The sequence below is a fragment of the Equus asinus genome, chromosome 21 (assembly GCF_041296235.1).
Source record: "Equus asinus isolate D_3611 breed Donkey chromosome 21, EquAss-T2T_v2, whole genome shotgun sequence".
Classification (NCBI taxonomy): Eukaryota; Metazoa; Chordata; class Mammalia; order Perissodactyla; family Equidae; genus Equus; species Equus asinus.
Genome location: NC_091810.1, coordinates 16,343,409 through 16,361,266, shown reverse-complemented (window position 1 = coordinate 16,361,266; position 17,858 = coordinate 16,343,409). Strand labels below are relative to the sequence as shown.

At 43.5% G+C, this 17,858-nt stretch overlaps 1 protein-coding gene across 6 annotated transcripts in view; it reads left to right on the top strand.

The window, feature by feature from the left end:
• Window positions 1–17,858, top strand: part of TSEN2 (tRNA splicing endonuclease subunit 2) — a 35,724-nt gene that overhangs the window by 3,241 nt on the left and 14,625 nt on the right. For 3 of the 6 annotated variants that reach the window (XR_011496323.1, XM_070492599.1, XM_070492600.1), the window contains exons 2-6: window positions 1,953–2,154; window positions 3,662–3,743; window positions 9,273–9,309; window positions 14,676–15,201; window positions 16,053–16,130. Coding sequence is in view for 4 of the 6 variants with exons in the window: in XM_070492599.1 (XP_070348700.1) it covers window positions 1,966–2,154; window positions 3,662–3,743; window positions 9,273–9,309; window positions 14,676–15,201; window positions 16,053–16,130 (912 nt within the window). In the remaining 2 variants the exon portion in view is untranslated. Of the gene's footprint in view, window positions 1–1,947; window positions 2,155–3,661; window positions 3,744–9,272; window positions 9,310–14,675; window positions 15,202–16,052; window positions 16,131–17,858 lie in introns of all 6 variants that reach the window. The other 3 variants (XR_011496324.1, XM_014838393.3, XM_044754649.2) reach the window with 1 other exon arrangement.

Below are 17,858 nucleotides of genomic sequence, written 5' to 3'. Positions count from 1 at the left end.
GTCTATATTTATAATGTGTACAGTCATGCTCAGTGTGTAATTCCATTGAGGGATTTTATTTAGAAATTATTCTGGCGTTTTTCTGCGTGGAATACTTTGGCAATACTGTGAACGTTCCAACTGGCTGATTCTTATTTTTCATAGTTATCTTTGTAATTGATTTATCAGTTTCTCCACCTCTTCTTCTGTCTGTGTTTTTCTCTGTCCTCATTTAATTCCTCAACTTCTTTGCGAGGGTGGAGAAAGGTATCACACATTGGACAAGGCTTTTAAATTTTTTTAATGGTCATGAACCCTTAAAACCACTCGCCTTCCTTCCTCAGGTTTGGCCGCCTTCACTGGCTGTTTCAGGCTTGATCGCATCCAGCGCAGTGTTCAGTGGGCTGGTGAATAACCAGTCTTACCTTTTTCCTTTTGAGGGCTTGGAGCCATGTAGGTTAAACGTGTGTGATACGGCTCTACTGTATCTTCAAGCACCAGATACCTTCTCAGCTTACGTCGAGTCCAGACCCAAGACTGAGGGAGCAGCAGATTCAAGTCCCGTCTCATTCCTGGGCGTCTGCTTGTTGAGTGGAGTGGCTGGCCCAGTCTCTTGCGCTGTTTACTTTCTTTCCTCTTGCCTGTGATTGAGTTTCCCTGAGTTAAATGCATCTGCTGTGGCTCTGTGTCTTTATCGCACAATGCACTGAACTTTACTTCCTTCCTTTAGCCGTTATTGCATTGCAGCCTGTTGTGCTGCCTCCAACTTGCCTTTGTGAGCATTATGTGCTTGTTCTGTCTCCTTGGGTTGAGTGTAAGGCCTGGAATGGAGAGGTATTGACTTCTGCTCCCTTTACTCCCTTGTAGTACTGGGTGCACAGTAAGTAATTTCATAATTCTCCATAACCCTGCAGCTTCTAGCCTTGAGAAGTAGAGAGCCTTCAGAAAGAAGGGACCGAGGTTGCCTGTGCTTGCTGCAGAACCCAGAGAGAAGAGCCTGGGCTTTGGAGCTCAACAGACCTGAGTCATCTCTTGCCACCACTCTCTGGGGCCTTTTACAGAATCTCTCTAACTTGAGTCTGTTTCCCCATCTGTTGAATGGTATTGATAGTGCCCACCCCTCAGTAATAATTATGGCAAATACACGCATAGCGCTCAGAACGTGCTGGGTACTATTCTAAGCACTGTAAGATAGAGTCTGTTTTTAGCCTTATTTTGCAAATGAGGAAACCAAAGCATGGAGAGATTAAGTAACTTTTGCCCAAATTCACACAGCTAGGAAGCGGTGAAGCCATTTCCACCCCTGGCAGTCTGGCTGTAGAGTCCCTGCTCTCAGCCACTCTCCTCTGCTGTACGTGATAGACCCTGAAACGATGGCTGCTACTGTCATTGTTGTTGTTATTTCTTAATTGACCTTAAAAATTGGGAGAAGATTGACCTAATGTTTGGAATGTATTTTAAGGTCCTTTTTTAGAAAATGAAGTGCTCACTAGGTTTAATTCTTTGAGGACAGGGTCTCTTTTGGTGTTGTCTGTGTACGCCTAGCACCTCTGAGTACTAGGAGCCCCTGGTAGGTTCTCAGTAGGTGTCTGTTGGGCAAGTGAAAGAATGGGAGTAGTCCTAATAGCAGAAATCCTACTGTGCTCGTTCTCCGGAAACCTGTGCAGAGCATTATGACTTGGGGCATGTCACTAGGCCTCAGTTTTGTCAGCTAAAATTAGAAGTAGTACCACCGACTTCTTGGGCATTATTGTTAGAATTAATTGTGATATTTTAGGTGAATGGGATTTGCACTACTCGTACAAAATAGTCTCACTTTGTGTCTTTTAGTTCACTGCCTTATAAATATTTTATTTTTCCCGCAGACCACAAAGCTTTCTGAGGCTGGGTGTAAATGGACTCGTATTTTTGACCAGTGTAGTTATTGGTTAACTATCTTTCTCTCTTCTTATTGTCTACCCTTTAAAGAACAGTTACCCATGAAAAATGGCGGAAGCAGTTTTCCATGCCCCAAAGAGGAAAAGAAGAGTATATGAGAATTATGAGTCTCCTTTGCCGATCCCTTTTGGTCAGGACTGTGGTCCTAAGAAAGAATTCAAGATATTCTGTGCTGAAATGATAAACAACAATGTAATTGTGAGGGGCGCAGAAGATATTGAGCAGCTGTACGGGAAAGTAAGTGCAGGTGGCCTTGGTGTGGCTGCTGCCTGACAGCCCTGGGCCAGCTCTCCTCTCTCCTTCTCCCTGTTCCATCCGTCTCCCAAAACAAACCATAAACTACATGTCTTCTTGCCGTGCGGGCTGTTTGGTCCTCTCTGGGCACAGTGTGGTTTGAATCAGGCGCCCCGAAGCCATACATTGTGAGGATAACACCCCCGCCTGTGAACCCACGTTTCGGCAATGAAGTTGGGTCAATGCGTTGACCATGCTTGTCTTTCAATTATAAAAGCAATGTATGTTAGTTGTTAAAAAAAATTTCAGGCACTTTATGGAAATGTAATGGATAAAAAGTTGAAATTCCTTGCTCACTCCTGTTCCATCCCCAGAGGTAACCGCAGAGCCGCATATTGTCCTGGCTCATGGATGAGCCTTCAGCATGTACTCTGGCTTCTTATCTGCTGTCTCACCTGGTTGGGGACCTCTTCTTAGTTGAGGATGAGTTCTAGTTTTTGCTGTTTTCCATCAATGATAGATTTGGGTTGAAATTGGTAGCTTGACTTTTTTTTTTTTAACTCCATAGCCAGTTCATCACTAGGGACATTTTTTAAAACAGCTTTATTGAGGTATAATTTACAGCTGTAAAATTCGCTCAGTCTAAGGGTACAATTTAATGGCTGTAGTAAATTTACAGAGTTGTGCAATCATCACCACAATCCAGTTTTAAATTGTTCCCGTCACCAAAAAAGTTCCCTTGTGCCCATTGTACTCAATCCCTGCTCCCACTTCCAGCCGAGGCATGTGCTGATTCCCTGCCTGTCTCTGTAAAGAGGTCTTCTCTAGATGTTTCATAGAAGATATGTATGTAGCTACCTTCCCAAAGTGGGGTGCGGTGGATGGCATTGACCCTGGTGAGATGGAGGTTGAGGCCAAGGGCAGTCTCTCTCCACCCTCCAGTACATGACATTAAGCAAGAGGCTTTGTAAAATACTTCACACATTAGAATGAACAATCGCTAAATCTAGGTGGAGGGTGAAGGGTGTTCATTTTATTATTTCAATTTTATATGGGTTTAAATATTTTACAGTTTAGAAAAATGAGGGGAAAAAAATCTATGTTGTTTTGGAATCAACAGGAAGGAGAAGAGTACTTCCATTCTGGGTGCCAGAGGATCCAAGAAGCTTTTTGTACTGATAGACTGGGCTCCTGCTGTCAGGCACGGTGCTCTGACCCCACACGGGAAGAAGAAAGCCTGCCTCAGCCCGCCCCCCTGCCCTCAGCCCACCAGACCCAGAGTGAGGCCATTGGTTAGGAGACACAGGAGATCTACTGAAAATTATCTAGTGCTCTTCGAACAATCAGAAAGAGAAATGCTAAGATCTTTGTTAATGGTCATTGATTAGAGGGAACATGTACCGCTGTGAAAAGTGGAATGAATCTCCTGATAACTCAAATGGTTCTTCTCCCTCAGATAAAAGGTCCGTAACTACACATGAACTAACTGTGTTTTCTCTCTTCCTGGAAGGGTTATTTTGGAAAAGGTATCCTGTCTAGAAGCCGTCCCAACTTCACAATTTCAGATCCTAAGCTGGTTGCTAAATGGAAAGGTAAATTTGTGCAATATTCAGGGTTTTTTTGGCAAATTATCATTTTCTTTCATTTTTGTTCTTATACCTCAGATTATAAACTAAAATTCTGGAGGAGTGACATGCACGTTGGCAATTTTACTGTTAAAAATAGCAACTAGAATAATTGTAATAGAGGTGAAAGGATTCTTATGATTGGTGAAAATGTGTGTGATCTAATTTCTGGGATTGTCAAAAGTGTTATTCAGGCTTTTCTGTTGTTAAGCATTGCCTAGCAGAGTACTGTGCATGTGGAAGGTACTGGTAATTAAGTACCTACTCACCTGTATGCAAAATGAGTTTTATATTCTATCTCTAGAATTAGAATTTACAACAATAACCATGACGTAGATGTATTTGTTAAAATGTACCAATGTGTATAGGCACTTGCTGGTCCTCTCCTCTTTAATATACTAATCTTTTAGTGTATTTCTCTAAGAAGTCTCATGGTGATTACATAACCAATACCAGCAGGTTAAAACATAATTAAAAAGGATTTTTTAAAACATTATAAGAAAAAATACAAACTAAAATTGCACTGAGATACCATTTCAGCAATCAGGTTGACAAAAATCCAAAAGTTTGACATTGTGCTCCACTGGCGAGCCCCTGGGAAACACTCTCATGCATTGCTGTTGGGGATGCACGTGGTATAACCATTCAGAGGGGAATTTAGCAACGTTTAGCAAAATTATATATGCTTTCTCTTTTTCCTCCCCGTCCTCCATCCCCCCCCAACCCCTGGTAACCTTAGTATGCTTTCTGTGCCTATGAAGTTGCCCATTCTAGATATATCATATAAATAGAATTACACATGATGAGGCCTTTTGTGCCTTTCACTTAGCATAATGTTTGCAAAGTTCATCTATGTCATAGCATATATCAGAATTTCGTTCCTTTTCATGGCTAAATAATATTCCTTTGTATGGATATCCCATGTTTTGTTTATCCATTTATCCATTGTTGGACATTGGGGTTGTTTTTTCTTTTTGGCTATGAATAATGCTGCTGTGAACATTCATGTACAAGTTTTTGCGTCCACGTAGGTTTTCATTTCTCTTGGGTACATACCTAGGAGTAGACTTGCTGGATTATATGATAATTCTATTTTAATTTCTTGAGGAACTGCCAAACTGTTTTCCATAACACTTGCACTATTTTGCATTACTACCAGCAATGCACAGAGTTTCAATTTCTCCATATGCTCACCAACACTTGTTATTTTCTGTTTCGTGTTTGTTTTTGATGATAGCCATTCTAATTGGTGTGAAGTGACAACGTTTTTAATTTTAAGGAAGTCTGTTTTATCTATTTTTTCTTTTGTTGCTTGTGCTTTTGGTATCATATTTAGGAAACCTTTGCCAAATCCAGGCTCCTGCATATTTCCCCCTATGTTTCCTTTTAAGACTTTTATAGTTTTAGCACTTAAATTTAGGTTTTTGATCCATTTTGAGTTAGTTTTTTATATGATGGAAGGTAAGGGTCCAGCTTTATTGTCTTGCCTGTGGATATCCAGGTGTCCTAGTATATACATTTACTTTTAACCCGGCAATCTCACTTCAAGGAATTTATTTTGAAGATATACTGGCAAAGATATGAAAAGAAATAGCACAAGGCTCTTTACTGCAGCACTATTTCTAATATTAGAAAGCTGGAAACAGCCCAGGTGCACGTGGGGAGGGGAGCATTGAATAAACTGTAGTGCGTTCATATAATGAAGCACTGTGAAGCTGAGCTAGGACTGGGGGATCACTAGAATACGTTTTTAAGTGAAGAAAGCAAGATAAAGGGAAGTCTGCGTGATGTGCTATGGTTTACCTGGGGAGGATATAAATATGTTTTTGAAATACAGGGAAGGATAAACCATAATTTTTTTAAATCCTATAGGGGAGAGGTGGAACAGGGTGGAGAGAGAGAGATGACACTTTATAGATTTGATTTTGGAACCTTGTAAATGTATTAGATGATTACAAAACAACGTTAAATTTTTAAAAGTAATTATTTAAAAAAAACAGCTGAATCTGTGTATCAGGTTGATGGTATAGCCAGACAAGGTGAAACTATTTTGAGTGACTTTAAAACATGGTAATTTGACTCTTCAATCCTAATGGCATAGACTTTACATTGGTTCTCTCTTGTCACAATGCTTTTTAACAAACCACTGGAAAATTCAGTGGCTTCCAGCAGCAGCCACATTGCTCACAAGTCTGCAGGTTTGCTGGGTAGGTCTGCTGACCTTGGCTGGTTGTGCTCATCCATCTGGTCAGTTATGGACCAGCGGCTGCTCCATGGATCTAGTCCAGTAATGGGTCTGGCTGGACTCACTAGGGTCTGGTTGCTGGTTGGCTGTCGACTGGTCTAGGTTGGCCTCAGCTGGGCACCCTGTAGCTCATCCTCCAGCGGGTTGCCCTAGCCATGTTCCCATGATTGTGGTGGAGGGTCAGGAGCAAGCCCCGCTGTTCCAGTGCTTTGCAGGCCTCTGCTTGCATGATGTTGGCTAGTATTCTGCTGGCCCAGAGTCAAGGGACTTGGCAGATGGGAGAGCTGAAGAATTGGGGCCATCAATGCCGTGAACCTGCCATGTACTCTAAAGAAAGAGCTGCAAAATAATCTTTATATTGTTTTCAGCAATCATTATATGGGTGGTAGTATTGGTACTGTTATTCTGAGGCTGTTGTATATATATTGTGTGATAAGGCACATGAGTAATTATGTTGGTGTGGTTGAGAGCCAGGATTTTTTCCTGAAACATCCTGTACTGGGAAGCAAGGAAGCTGTCGAAAACTACCAGGCTTGTTTCAAAAGAGACTCCCACTGGCCAAAGATGGAAACATTTGAACATCACCAAGAATGATACTGCAATTTATTTTAAAATCCATTCATTCGTAATAATACCCCCCAAATGCCTGAATCCTTTAGTTCATATTGATACCTCTCTCCCTCTGCCCCTAAATGTGAAAAGAAACTCATTGTTCATCTGTGGAGGACTCATTATTTTGAAAACTGGGAAGCAGGAACTGATCCTCGGGGTAACCCAAGAGTTAGCGAGGGGTTGGTTCTCTTTATAGAGAGGAAGGGATAGTGGGATTAGAAAGGATTAGAAGGAATAGTGGGAAGAGTGGGATTGCGCTGTTTTGCAACCTCTAATGAATTGTTAGATCTAGACATTGATCAACCATGGTGCCGATCGCATAGAAGAGACAACGAGACATTTTGTGTGTTCTAATGGAAACACACGGCACCACCTAGGAAGTAGGCTTCCCCCAGAGTTGAGCCTGAATCTGATCAAGCCTCTAGTTCCACCAGTTCACAGGAAACGCAGGGGGCAGAGGGACGCGTCAGGCCAGTGCTGCTCAGAGTCCTGACGTGCAGCAAGATGAGACCTTTGCACCAGCATGGAAATCAGCCTGCAGCTGCCTTCCCTGTGACGACGAGGCGAGCTGACCTAAGCAGAGTGCTAAGTGAGATGGTTGCCTAAAAGTTGGCGCGAGCCCCTCCTCTCTTCTTGGACTGTCCACGAGCACTTTGAGGACAGCAGCAGGCCTGGGACCACTTTGAGTAGCACCGTGTTAACCGCTCAATGGGGATGTAATCATCTGAAGCCAGACTGAGGGAGGTTCTACAGGACAGAGGACCCATCTCTTCAACAAACAAATTACAGAGAAAAACGTCATGGCGGGGAAGCATATATTTCAGAATCAATTTATGATATAGCAATTGCAGTGTATGCACCTGATTTGGATTTTGAGTCAAGCTGACTTTCCAAAAAAGAAAAAAAATGTGAGACTCCCGTACTTAGATTTTAGATGATGCTAAGGAATTGATATTAATTTTTAAAAGTGTGATATAGTATTTATAGAAATATATACTGAACTTTTTGGAGATGAAATGATATGAGGAATCTGCTTCAAAATAATCTGGGCACCAGGGGAGTGCGCAGAAGAACACAGGAAGCAAGACTGGCCACGAGTTAATTATTGTTAAAGCTGAGGGACGGAAACATGGGAATTTATTATACTGTTCTCTCTACTTTTGTATGTTTTTGACATTTTTTATAGTAAATGTTTTAGAAGGAGAGAAAAAAAGTAGAGCAAATAGCATAATGACCCTGCCTGTACCCATCACCCTGCTGTAGCGGTTACTGAGATTTGGCCAAAAATTAGAAAGTTTTCCAATAGTATAATAATTGTAACAGTCGAGAATCTTTTCCTGATGTATGTAGTATCTATGTTTTAAATAGTGATAGAAACTTGAAAGAAATGAATTTATGCCAAGGAACAGAAATTAAGGTTGTGGGCTGCCCTAAAGAAGTAAATCTCAACTGTCCGTTTTAGGTGGTTCTTGAAAATCTGGCTTTCGCCTCGTCTCCCACCCTCCTCTCTGTCCGCTGTCTCCTGCTCGTTGGCACTGTAGCCACCTCAGCCTGCTTCCCATCCCATGAACCTGCCATGCCTTTGCTATCTTTCAGCCTTAGTGCTTGGTTTCCTCTGTCTGTTTTCTCCTGGTCCCCCTGGTGAACTCTTATTCATTCTTCAGAGCCCAGCTCAGTTACTCCTCCTTTTTGTGTTTTTTCCCCTAACCTTTCTAGGTAAAGTTAACTGGCCCCTTTGTAATATTGTACTTGTTCATGTATCAGCTTGAGTTAGAATCGGTCATTTCTGGTCTGTCTCCCCAGCTAGGCTGTGAGCATCTCAAGGAGAAGGGATTTGCTTGCTTACTTCTGCCTCTAGTGCTTGGCACATAGAAGGCTGTCAGTAAAATTTGTTAAATTGTTGTTTGCTGTTAAATTACCAGGGGAAGGAGGTCATGACATTGAGAAAACTGACAGATTCCTAAGGAGGTTGGAGCCTGTGAGCTCACTTTCCTGGGCTTTAAAAGCTGGACGTCATCTCTTGCAGGCCTTCATTGTGCCAGAGAGGAGGCTGAGTTTGGGAAAGGAGAAATGATTTGCTCAAAGGCAGGGTCGGGCGGGATCAGGACTGAAACCCTGACCATTAGGTGACCCGATAAACAGACTCGTCTGTTAGATGCTCAGAGCTGGAACTAGAACCCAGAATTCCCAGATCCACACCCAAACGAATGCTGCATGAAAGGCCCTTTTCCAGCCCTTTGGAGGCACGTGTGAGGAGCTTTCCCTGGGGATGCTGTGCGGAGCACGGGAGGATGGGGTAAAGTATACAACTCTAGGGCCTCAATATTGTCGTCTCAAAGCTGAGGAATGAGCATTCCGAGGTGGCAGAGAAGTTGGAGTGCTGAGTTGAGAAGGATTCTGAGGTCTCATCTGAGCCCAGCAAGAGTGTGTGATGGGTCAGCAGCACCTGCAGGCATGTGGGTGCCGGGAGTGATGGTGTGTAAAGCGTGTGTTTGCCATCACTGCATGGACAGGCCTACTCAAGCTCCTAGGTGTGCTATTTGGCAGATCTTGAAATTCTCTGTCTTTCCCAGATTTTCAGTGTTTTTTCACCTTAAAGAAAATTTGTCTGAACTAATAGAACTTCTTTGTTGTTACAGATATGAAGACAGACATGCCTATAATCACGTCAAAGAAGTAAGTCTCGGTGACCTTTGGACTTGGTCACAATTATGGTTTAATTCAGATCTATTTTTAGGTAGCCTTTCCGACATGGCAATCCACGCCTTTTTTTTTTTTTTTTCCTTTTTGTAGTAGGTGTGTCCTTGTAAATTATGTCTGAATTTAATGTGGATCAAATTATATTTGAAATACACTAAGTAAGTTTATTTTTAAAAATAATCCTAAGCCAAATCCTTTGCCAGTTAATTCCTTCCAAAGTGGGAATGATTATCCTGTAATGTGTGTGTCTCTCGGTGCTCAGATGCGTAGACTTGGATTTGGCGCTGGCCCCCTGCTCTGTGTGGCGGGGATGGCCCTGTCTTCCTTCCAGGCGCTGCATTCATAGGGTCAGAGAGAGAGCCACTCACAGAGGCTCCCCCATGTCCTCTCATACGGCCATGATCCTTTCCTCTGGACTTTTGTTTCTGCTGTTCCCATATCCCAGAACATTTCTCCTTGACCCCCCAACCACGCGCACCGCCTGCCTGTCCCTGCACGTCCTGCGGTCCAGCGTATGTGTCACTCTCCTGCAGTTTCTGTCCTTACCACCTTCCCCTCGGCTGAGTTGGGTTGTTCCTCCAGCTCCCCCAGGGTCTGCTTAGGCGCCCCCTTCCTGTGCCGTCCATCATGCACCTGGATTTAGACCGTTGTTTCTTGGAGAGCAGGGCCCACACCTACTTCCTCTCTGCAGCCCAACACTTAGTGGTCACTTGGTAGGATTTCGTTGACTAAATGTTCATCTATCTAAATCCTCATTGTCCCTGAGGTGCAGCTCGAGTCGTAACTCTTCCATGAAGCCTTCTAAAACTACTCAAGCCTGTGATGATTTTCGTCTTGCTTCTGGCATGTACTGGCAGAATCTGACAGCTGCTTTTTGGCTATGAGCCTGATATCTCTGTGGCCAGAGGAGTGGCTGGGAGGCCGAGGCACCAGGGAGATCTCAGTGGCTGCTCTGGCTGTCACTGCAGCCTGGGGATGGGTAGGGCTCTGGTCTGTGGGAGGGGCCTGCTAAGACCCTAGCAGAGTCCTCACCCCAGGAGAAGCTGCAGTGTAGGCAGGTTGCTCCAGCCAGCGTTAGGACTCAGAGCAGAAGCCTGCCCCTCAGAACTGCATCCTGAGCAAGCTGGCAGTGAGATGACGTGACGTCAAGCCAGTTTGAATATGTGAGGTTCTGGATGGGGGAGATTGCCACGTACCTGAAGGTTATCTGTTCGGAAGCATCACAGTGTAACATTACAACAATTTTATTGATCTTTGTATTAGTTTTCTACGGCTGTGATATCAGAGTACCACAAACTTGATGCCTTAAAAGAACAAATTTATTCTCACCATTCTGGAGGTCAGAAGTCCGAAATCAAGGTGTTGGCAGGGCCGTGTTCCCTTAGAAGGCTCTAGGAGAGGGTCCTGCCATCCGTCGTCTTAGCTCCTGGGGGCAGCCAGCAATCCTTGGCTTGTAGACAGCTTAGTGCAGTCTCTTCCTCCGTCGTCACGTGGGCTCCCTTGTGTCTCTGTGTCCGAATTTCTCTCTTCTTATAAGGACACCAATGAGTATGACCTCTTCTCAACTTGATTACATCTGCGAAGGCCTTGTTTCCACACAAAGTCACATTTGCAGGGGCTGGGGGTAGGAACTCAGCATATCTGACAGTTCTGTCAGAAAATTATGCACCCTCCCCTCATCAATGCTTCAGTCATCATTTGTTCATAATAGCAAGCACAATCTAAATTTTGTTAGGAAAAAATGGATTCATTTTCCTGTTTTTAAGTAAATTTTTCAACTTAAGTGCTTGTTGTAATTGTTACTTTACTATTCGCTCTGAAATTCTGATCCCCGTTTCAAGTGGATTTACTCTAATTGGCCTTTTTCCAACAACGATTGTCCCTGGGTGGTGAGAACCTTCCGTGTAATCTTTTCTGAGGGTGAGCATCAGGACCCTCAGGTGATGCCCTTGGGGCACTAAAGTCTGTAGGGTCCTGTCCTTGAGGGAGCAGCTCTGGGGGTGATGTGGGGTCCCCCTCCTCATTTGTGGCCCTTCATTCAGCCAGCATTTACTGCAGGCGCCTATGCATCAGGTATTGGGTATGTGCTGGAGATAAAAGAGGAGGAAAGCATCTCATCTCTATTCTCGAGGGATGTGTAGTCTGGTGGGAGAGGAAGAGAAGTAAACAGTTGCATTCATCTGTAATAAATATTATGATGAGATATCACCGTCATCGTCGTCATAGCCAACAGGTGCTAACTGCTCCAACAGTGCCGGTTACTGGTCTGTATGCTTTACCTGTATCATCTCAGTTCATCTTCTGAAGAAACCTTTGAGGTAGGTGCAGTTGTTTCCATCCTGTACATGGAGAACCTACAGATAGCTCGCCCAGGATTACGTGAGCTCAGACCAGGCAGTCCAGCTCCAGAGCCTGAGAGGAGTTGACACGTAACAAGAACACTAACGTAGTCGTGCATCTGGCATTTCTGGAGCATATTCCATGTGCTAGGTACTATACTAGCAACAGCTTTATGGGTTATCTCCTCAAGTCGTCACATCACCCCTGCGAGGTAGATCCTGTTATCTGTCTTTGACAGGTGAGGAAGCAGAACCAGAGGAGTTAAGTCACTTGTTCAAGGTCAGTATCTGGACCTAAGCAGACAGGCTCCAGATCCTATACTCAGAATTGTTTTGCTGTGAACTCTCAGTGATAAATGGGTGTTAATAAGATGATGGAGAAGGGTGTTCTGTGCAAATGGAAGAGGCATGTTCGAGGACACAGGATCATGAGAAGCTGAGGCATAATCAGATGGTACCATTCGGTACTCTTGAGGCCCTGAGATGAGTCTGCTTTTCGCTACTCTCACTGCTACTTCTAGTCATAGCTGCCACCTTTTCCTCCTGCCACTCTCCCCCTTGTGTTTTCTGACTGCTACTTTTCACTTTTCTCTTCCTGCCACCTCTCCAGCAATATTTGGGGTTAATCGCAGGAGGGCCTGGCTTCTTAAGGCATTGCCAGGCAGTGAGAGGACACCTGCTCTGTGACCCATAGACCAAATGTCTTAGTCATTTGTTTCTGGCTGCTTTCATCACCAGTCTTACTCAGAGGCTTTCTTCTACATACTTTTGCAGCCACTGTCTCATTTGAGCTTTCGAAAACAAAGATCTGAAGTCATTATGAGGCAGGAATGCAGGCGTGATTCTGGCATTTGGTGGAAGAGCAAAAGCTGTGGAGATGCTAAGTGGCTTAGCTCAGAATCCCACAGAAGAGCCAACTCCAGAACCCAGATCTGGTGCAGCACTTGTCCCCCGACGGCTGCCCCTGCTTTCTAAGAGCAGTTACTTAAGATGTACATTTCCATTCATTAAAATGTTACTGTTTTAATGTAATATGTATTGAGTCAAAATGATTTTATTTTTCAGGTCTCCCCTAAGAACTCCACAATCATATAGCAACAAATATTTATTGGGCACTTATGTGCTGAGCAGTTTGCGTGTCTTGTCTCCTTTAATCCTTGCGACAACTCCATGAGTAGGCACAGTTATCCCTGGCTTAGAGAGGAAGAACCGAGGCTTAGAGAGGAGGGTCACCTTGCGGGTACAAGAACGTGATGGAGTAAGGATTTGAACTCGCATCTGCCTCGACCACTGTGTTGCAAAGAGTAGAGCAGTGACCTGTGTGTGCTCGCTCTCTCAGTTCCCGATCTTCTACTCAGAGGGGGAGCTGTTGAACCTTTAATTCAGTACCTTCACATATATTGAGTCAAGGAATTTGATCAAAGTTGTGGATCCCTTTCACATGGACACAATGTGGCACATTGACACAAATACACATTGACACAAAAATTTGTGTCAAAGGAGATTTATTTGTGGGTCATGGACCCATGAAGCCTGAGCCAATGCTTTAGGTGATACGAAGAGCAGAGACTCTTTAGATCTCTCAAATGAAAGTTCTTTTAACCATATGCAAGAGTGGCAGTGTAACAGGTGAGAAGACGCCCTGCTGTTTTATGGACAGCTATGTTTTTTTTCCTGATTATAAAAAGTAGTACATGACAAGATCCCTATGAAGTGGTAGCAGTATTATCCCCATCTCATGGATGGGGAAACTGAAGCACAGAGAAGTTAAGTAATTGGCTTTGTCACACAGGAGTGACAGAGTCCAGACTGAACACAAAACGTGCGTGGTACCAAAGTCCATGCGTGTGATTTCTGCATCATCCTGCCTCTTAGGTATCGGGGTGGCCTTGCCAGGTTTTAATCTTTAAATCTACAGTACAGTTCCCAATGTGTAGGAATGCATGCTCATCTCCATGTGGGAGAAACAGGATGTGGACAGATTGGAGATTCTTCTGTTGAGTCAGGGTTAAGCAGCCACAAATCTCTTTTAAATACAGCAGAAGCCCATTTCCTTGTTTAATTGTGTGTGAGATGTAGCAGTTTATAAACTATGACCTATTCAGTCATTCACAGACAGGCAAAATACTCAAGGGGAAAAGTAAAATTACATGTCTTCCCACAATCCACGTATCTCCTTAGGTGCTTTTCAGACTAATTGCTGTTGGTAAGAGGCAAAAAGCGCTCGAGTTTCGCAGTGTCTTAGCCGTGCGCTGATTGGACTTCCAACATGCGGTCTTGAGACATCACACAAAGGCATCCTGGAGCATCGTTAGGCAGAGCCCCATTGTCTTGCCTACAACTTTATGACTTCCCAAGTCATAAAAGGATTGCCTTCAAGTTTTAGAAACTAAGCATGTATTTTCTCATTAAAATAAACTCTGAAAATTCTTATGAAAAAAGGGCCATTTCTATTAGAATGCCTGGCCATGTGTATAGAAGCATAATTACTTCTTTCCATATGTAGTGGAGAGCTTAGTAGGTGCTGTGAAAAGTATTCGCTGAAATTCTCGTTTTGCTTTCCAATACTAAACAAAGGCTCCTTATATTGACTAGGATATACATCTGAAAACCAAAAATTGATATAATACAAAATTAAAAATAGTCCAAAACAAATCCTGACAAAGGATGGCCATTTTCTCTCTATATCTACCTATATCACTTAGTCCACCAATTTTAAATTACGTAAGTTTTCATACGTTGTTAAACTGGGGTCTTTTTTGTTTTTTCAAATTAAGCAAATTAAATGAAGCTCTATAATAAAAACAAAGTAATTCATGTTTATTGCAGAACACTTAGAAAATGCAGAAAAGTAGAAATAAAACGTTTACCTATGGCCAACTATTAAGAAAAACTGCTGTAAAAATTTTAGCATACTACCTTCCCGTCTTTTTACATGCTCTGTTGTTGACTTTTAAATATCGAAATTCAAGTGTTGTTACTAACAGTATTTCTGTTTTGCAGGTATCAGCATAGTATAGAATGGGCCACAAAGCTCATGCAAAGACAAGGGCAGGACGAGAGTACAGTGCGTAGAATCCTCGAGGATTACACAAAACCGCTTGAGCATCCCTGTATAAAAAGGAAGGAAGAGGTTCCACTGCAGGATGAGCTGAACTCTAAAATGGTTTCCAAAGTGGAAGGCACAGCAGCTGGAGAGAAGGTTTCTGTGATAAATGGAGACCCTGGAAAGTCGACTGATATGGAGGATCCCAGCTCGCAATCACACTGCCTGCAGGAGAGCTCTGGGCGTGACCCACTGGCTGTCCGCAGCTCAGATGAACACGTGGTAACAGGCCCTGCACCTCTGCCCCAAGTCCACTGCAGCAAACAGGATGTTCCCCTCCCCCTGTGTGGCACTCAGCGTGACGACAGCAGCCAACACGGGGGACTCATCTGTGACAGAGGGAAAGGACCTGATCACGAGTACGTGCTCGTGGAGGAAGTCGTGTGTGATGAGAGCGAGAGGGAGGATGCCCCAAATGAGCAAGTAAGTGGAAGAGAATAAATCTTCCTCCGAAGCCGTCTGTTTCTGGCCCATAGCAGATGATGGCCAACAGTCTCTTACTCGGAACTGGTAGCAGACCCTATTAAGCACCCGGGTACGTGAGAGGTGGCACGGGGCACCACACTGCAGACGCTCCCATAGCAGGCTCTGGGTCCCAGCCCTGGTGGCTCAGTAGTCATGAGAGCTGTTTCAACTAAAACCTCAAGTTTGTGAATAACTTAACTTTTTAAAAATCTATAAATTAAAGCAGGTCCAATAATATTCTCTCCCTTGTTTGGGAGAAAGAAATGCAGTGGTCATTGCACAGTCTTGAGAATGGCCATGGGGGAGGGTCTCACGAGTGACGTCAGCCATCACAGGAGAAGCATTGGAAGCAGATTAAGAGCCACTTTTTTAAGGGGCAAGTTGTCGGAGACAGTTAGCCTAGAATGATCTGTAAGAGCTAAAAATGAGGAACAACCCAATGGTTAAGCAGCGTGTGAGACACCCATTCAAAGAAATATTACCAGCCTTTAGAATGAGGTTTGGGAAGTCTAAGAAGAACCTGGGCACGTGCGTGTGAGGTACAGTCAGGTGAAAAGCTGCACGTAAAATCAACCAACAAAATGATCACAACACGGGAAGAATTCACGGGGGAAGAAAGAAAGGAAAGAAATCAAACTGTTAATAGTAGAAAAACTGAAACTTCTTTTTCCACAGAAGTAACAAAAAATTCTTTTTAATGGTATTAATCCAAGAAATGGGAAATTTATCAAAAAAATGTTTGTTTTAAAATGCAATCACCTGTCCATAACCTATAGTGTTGTGTATATATTTTATTTCTTTCTCTTCAGTTGGTGCAAAAAAAGAGGCTAATATGCAGAAGAAATCCGTATAGGATCTTTGAGTATTTGCAGCTCAGCCTAGAAGAGGTATGTTTCCAGCATGTCATCCTTTCAGCCGTTGGTCTTGGCCTGGGCAATCTGGTATAGATAAGTCTGACTCAGAATGCAGTTCTGTATGTAATTCAGTAACTGAGTATTCAGCAATCGAATATTGCAATTCAGTGGTGAAATCACCACAGGCAGCTTCCAGAGTGCGAAGCCTGAGTTCCAGCCCTCAGCCTTCCTGTCATCAGTTCTGAGATGTGCATTTTGGTGGGCCCTCCCTCCGTCCTTCCACAGAGGTTCCAAGGGTTTTGTTTAAGCACTCCTTTTCACATCAAGATTTCAGATTGGCCAAATATTGTTACTAATTTTCACCAGCTTTTTAAAAAAATACAGCTTTATTGAGATATAGTGCACATGCCATACTGTTCACCCATTTAAAATTTATAGTTCAGGGGCTGGCCCAGCGATGTTGTGGTTAGGTTTGTGCACTCCACTTCCGCGGCCCGGGGTTTGCCAGTTCCGATCCTGGGCACAGACCTACACACCACTCATCAAGCCATGCTGTGGCAGTGTCCCACATACAAAATAGAGGAAGATTGGCACAGATGTTAGCTCAGGGACAATCTTCGTCATCAAAAGAAAGAAATTTACAGTTCACTGGTTTTTAGTATATTCATAGAGTTTCACCAGCTTTTAATAAGCTATGATGCATGATTCAAGTCGTGTAACGACTGTTAATTACGTAAATGGATTCTAGGTATTTCCTTCTGCGGAATTACTAATACGAATTTCCTTTAATGCAATAGCTGCATTCTTGAAAGTTGGCTAAAAGTGGCTTTCTAGAAACTGCATCATATTTTCCCTCTGATTTGGAGTTCCTCTATCTCTGGTCATGTGATATTCAGTCCCTCCTTTTTTGCTTATGTTTGTGCTGTGCACAGAAATGTCCTTCCTGCCCTTGAAGGTAGCACCCTTCCTCGGTCTCGTGCCCTTGAGCGTGCCTCCCCTCCAGGAGCACTCCTGCCCGTCATCGATAGCTCCTGCAGTGTCTAGCACAGTTCTTGGTGTGTGTCTAGGTCTCAAGAAGTGCTTGTTGAATGCATCCACACTGGTAATTTTATAGATGTCCACAGAGAAGAAATCGTGTCTCCATATTCCCTTCACCTCCTGCTCTGGCTTCCTTCCTTGTGGTGAGGCCAGTGGTACAAAGAACAGACCTTCAGAGCTAGAAAGAATGTTTAGGATTATTTACTTTATCTCCTCATTTTACAAATGAGATAGCTTAGTCTGCTGTCAAATACAGTAGCCACTAACCACGTGTGACCATAATTTAAACTAATTAAAACTGAACAAAATTCAAAATTCTGCTTCTCATTTGTGCCAGCTACATTTCAGACACTCAGCAGCCGCGTGTGGCAGTGGCTCCTGTCGGGCAGCGCACGTGTAAAACGTTCCCGTCATCACAGGAGGTCCTCCTGGGAGCACTGTGGGCGCCCATTCTCTGGGCGCTTGACCTCTCAGAGCCTCAGGTTTCTTCTCTGTAAAATGAGAGTTATATAACACCTTGTTCATAAGATGTTCTGGAAATTAAATAATGCATGTAATGGGTTCAGCACAGTGCCTGTATGTGGCAAATGCTCAGTAAGTGTTAGTGCCTGCTATTCTTGTCACTATGATTATTAAGTTACTAGTAAAAGATATTTAGTAGCTAATTGGAACTCCTTCCTTTACCATCACAAAAAAAATATTCACTGGGTACTTACTATGTGC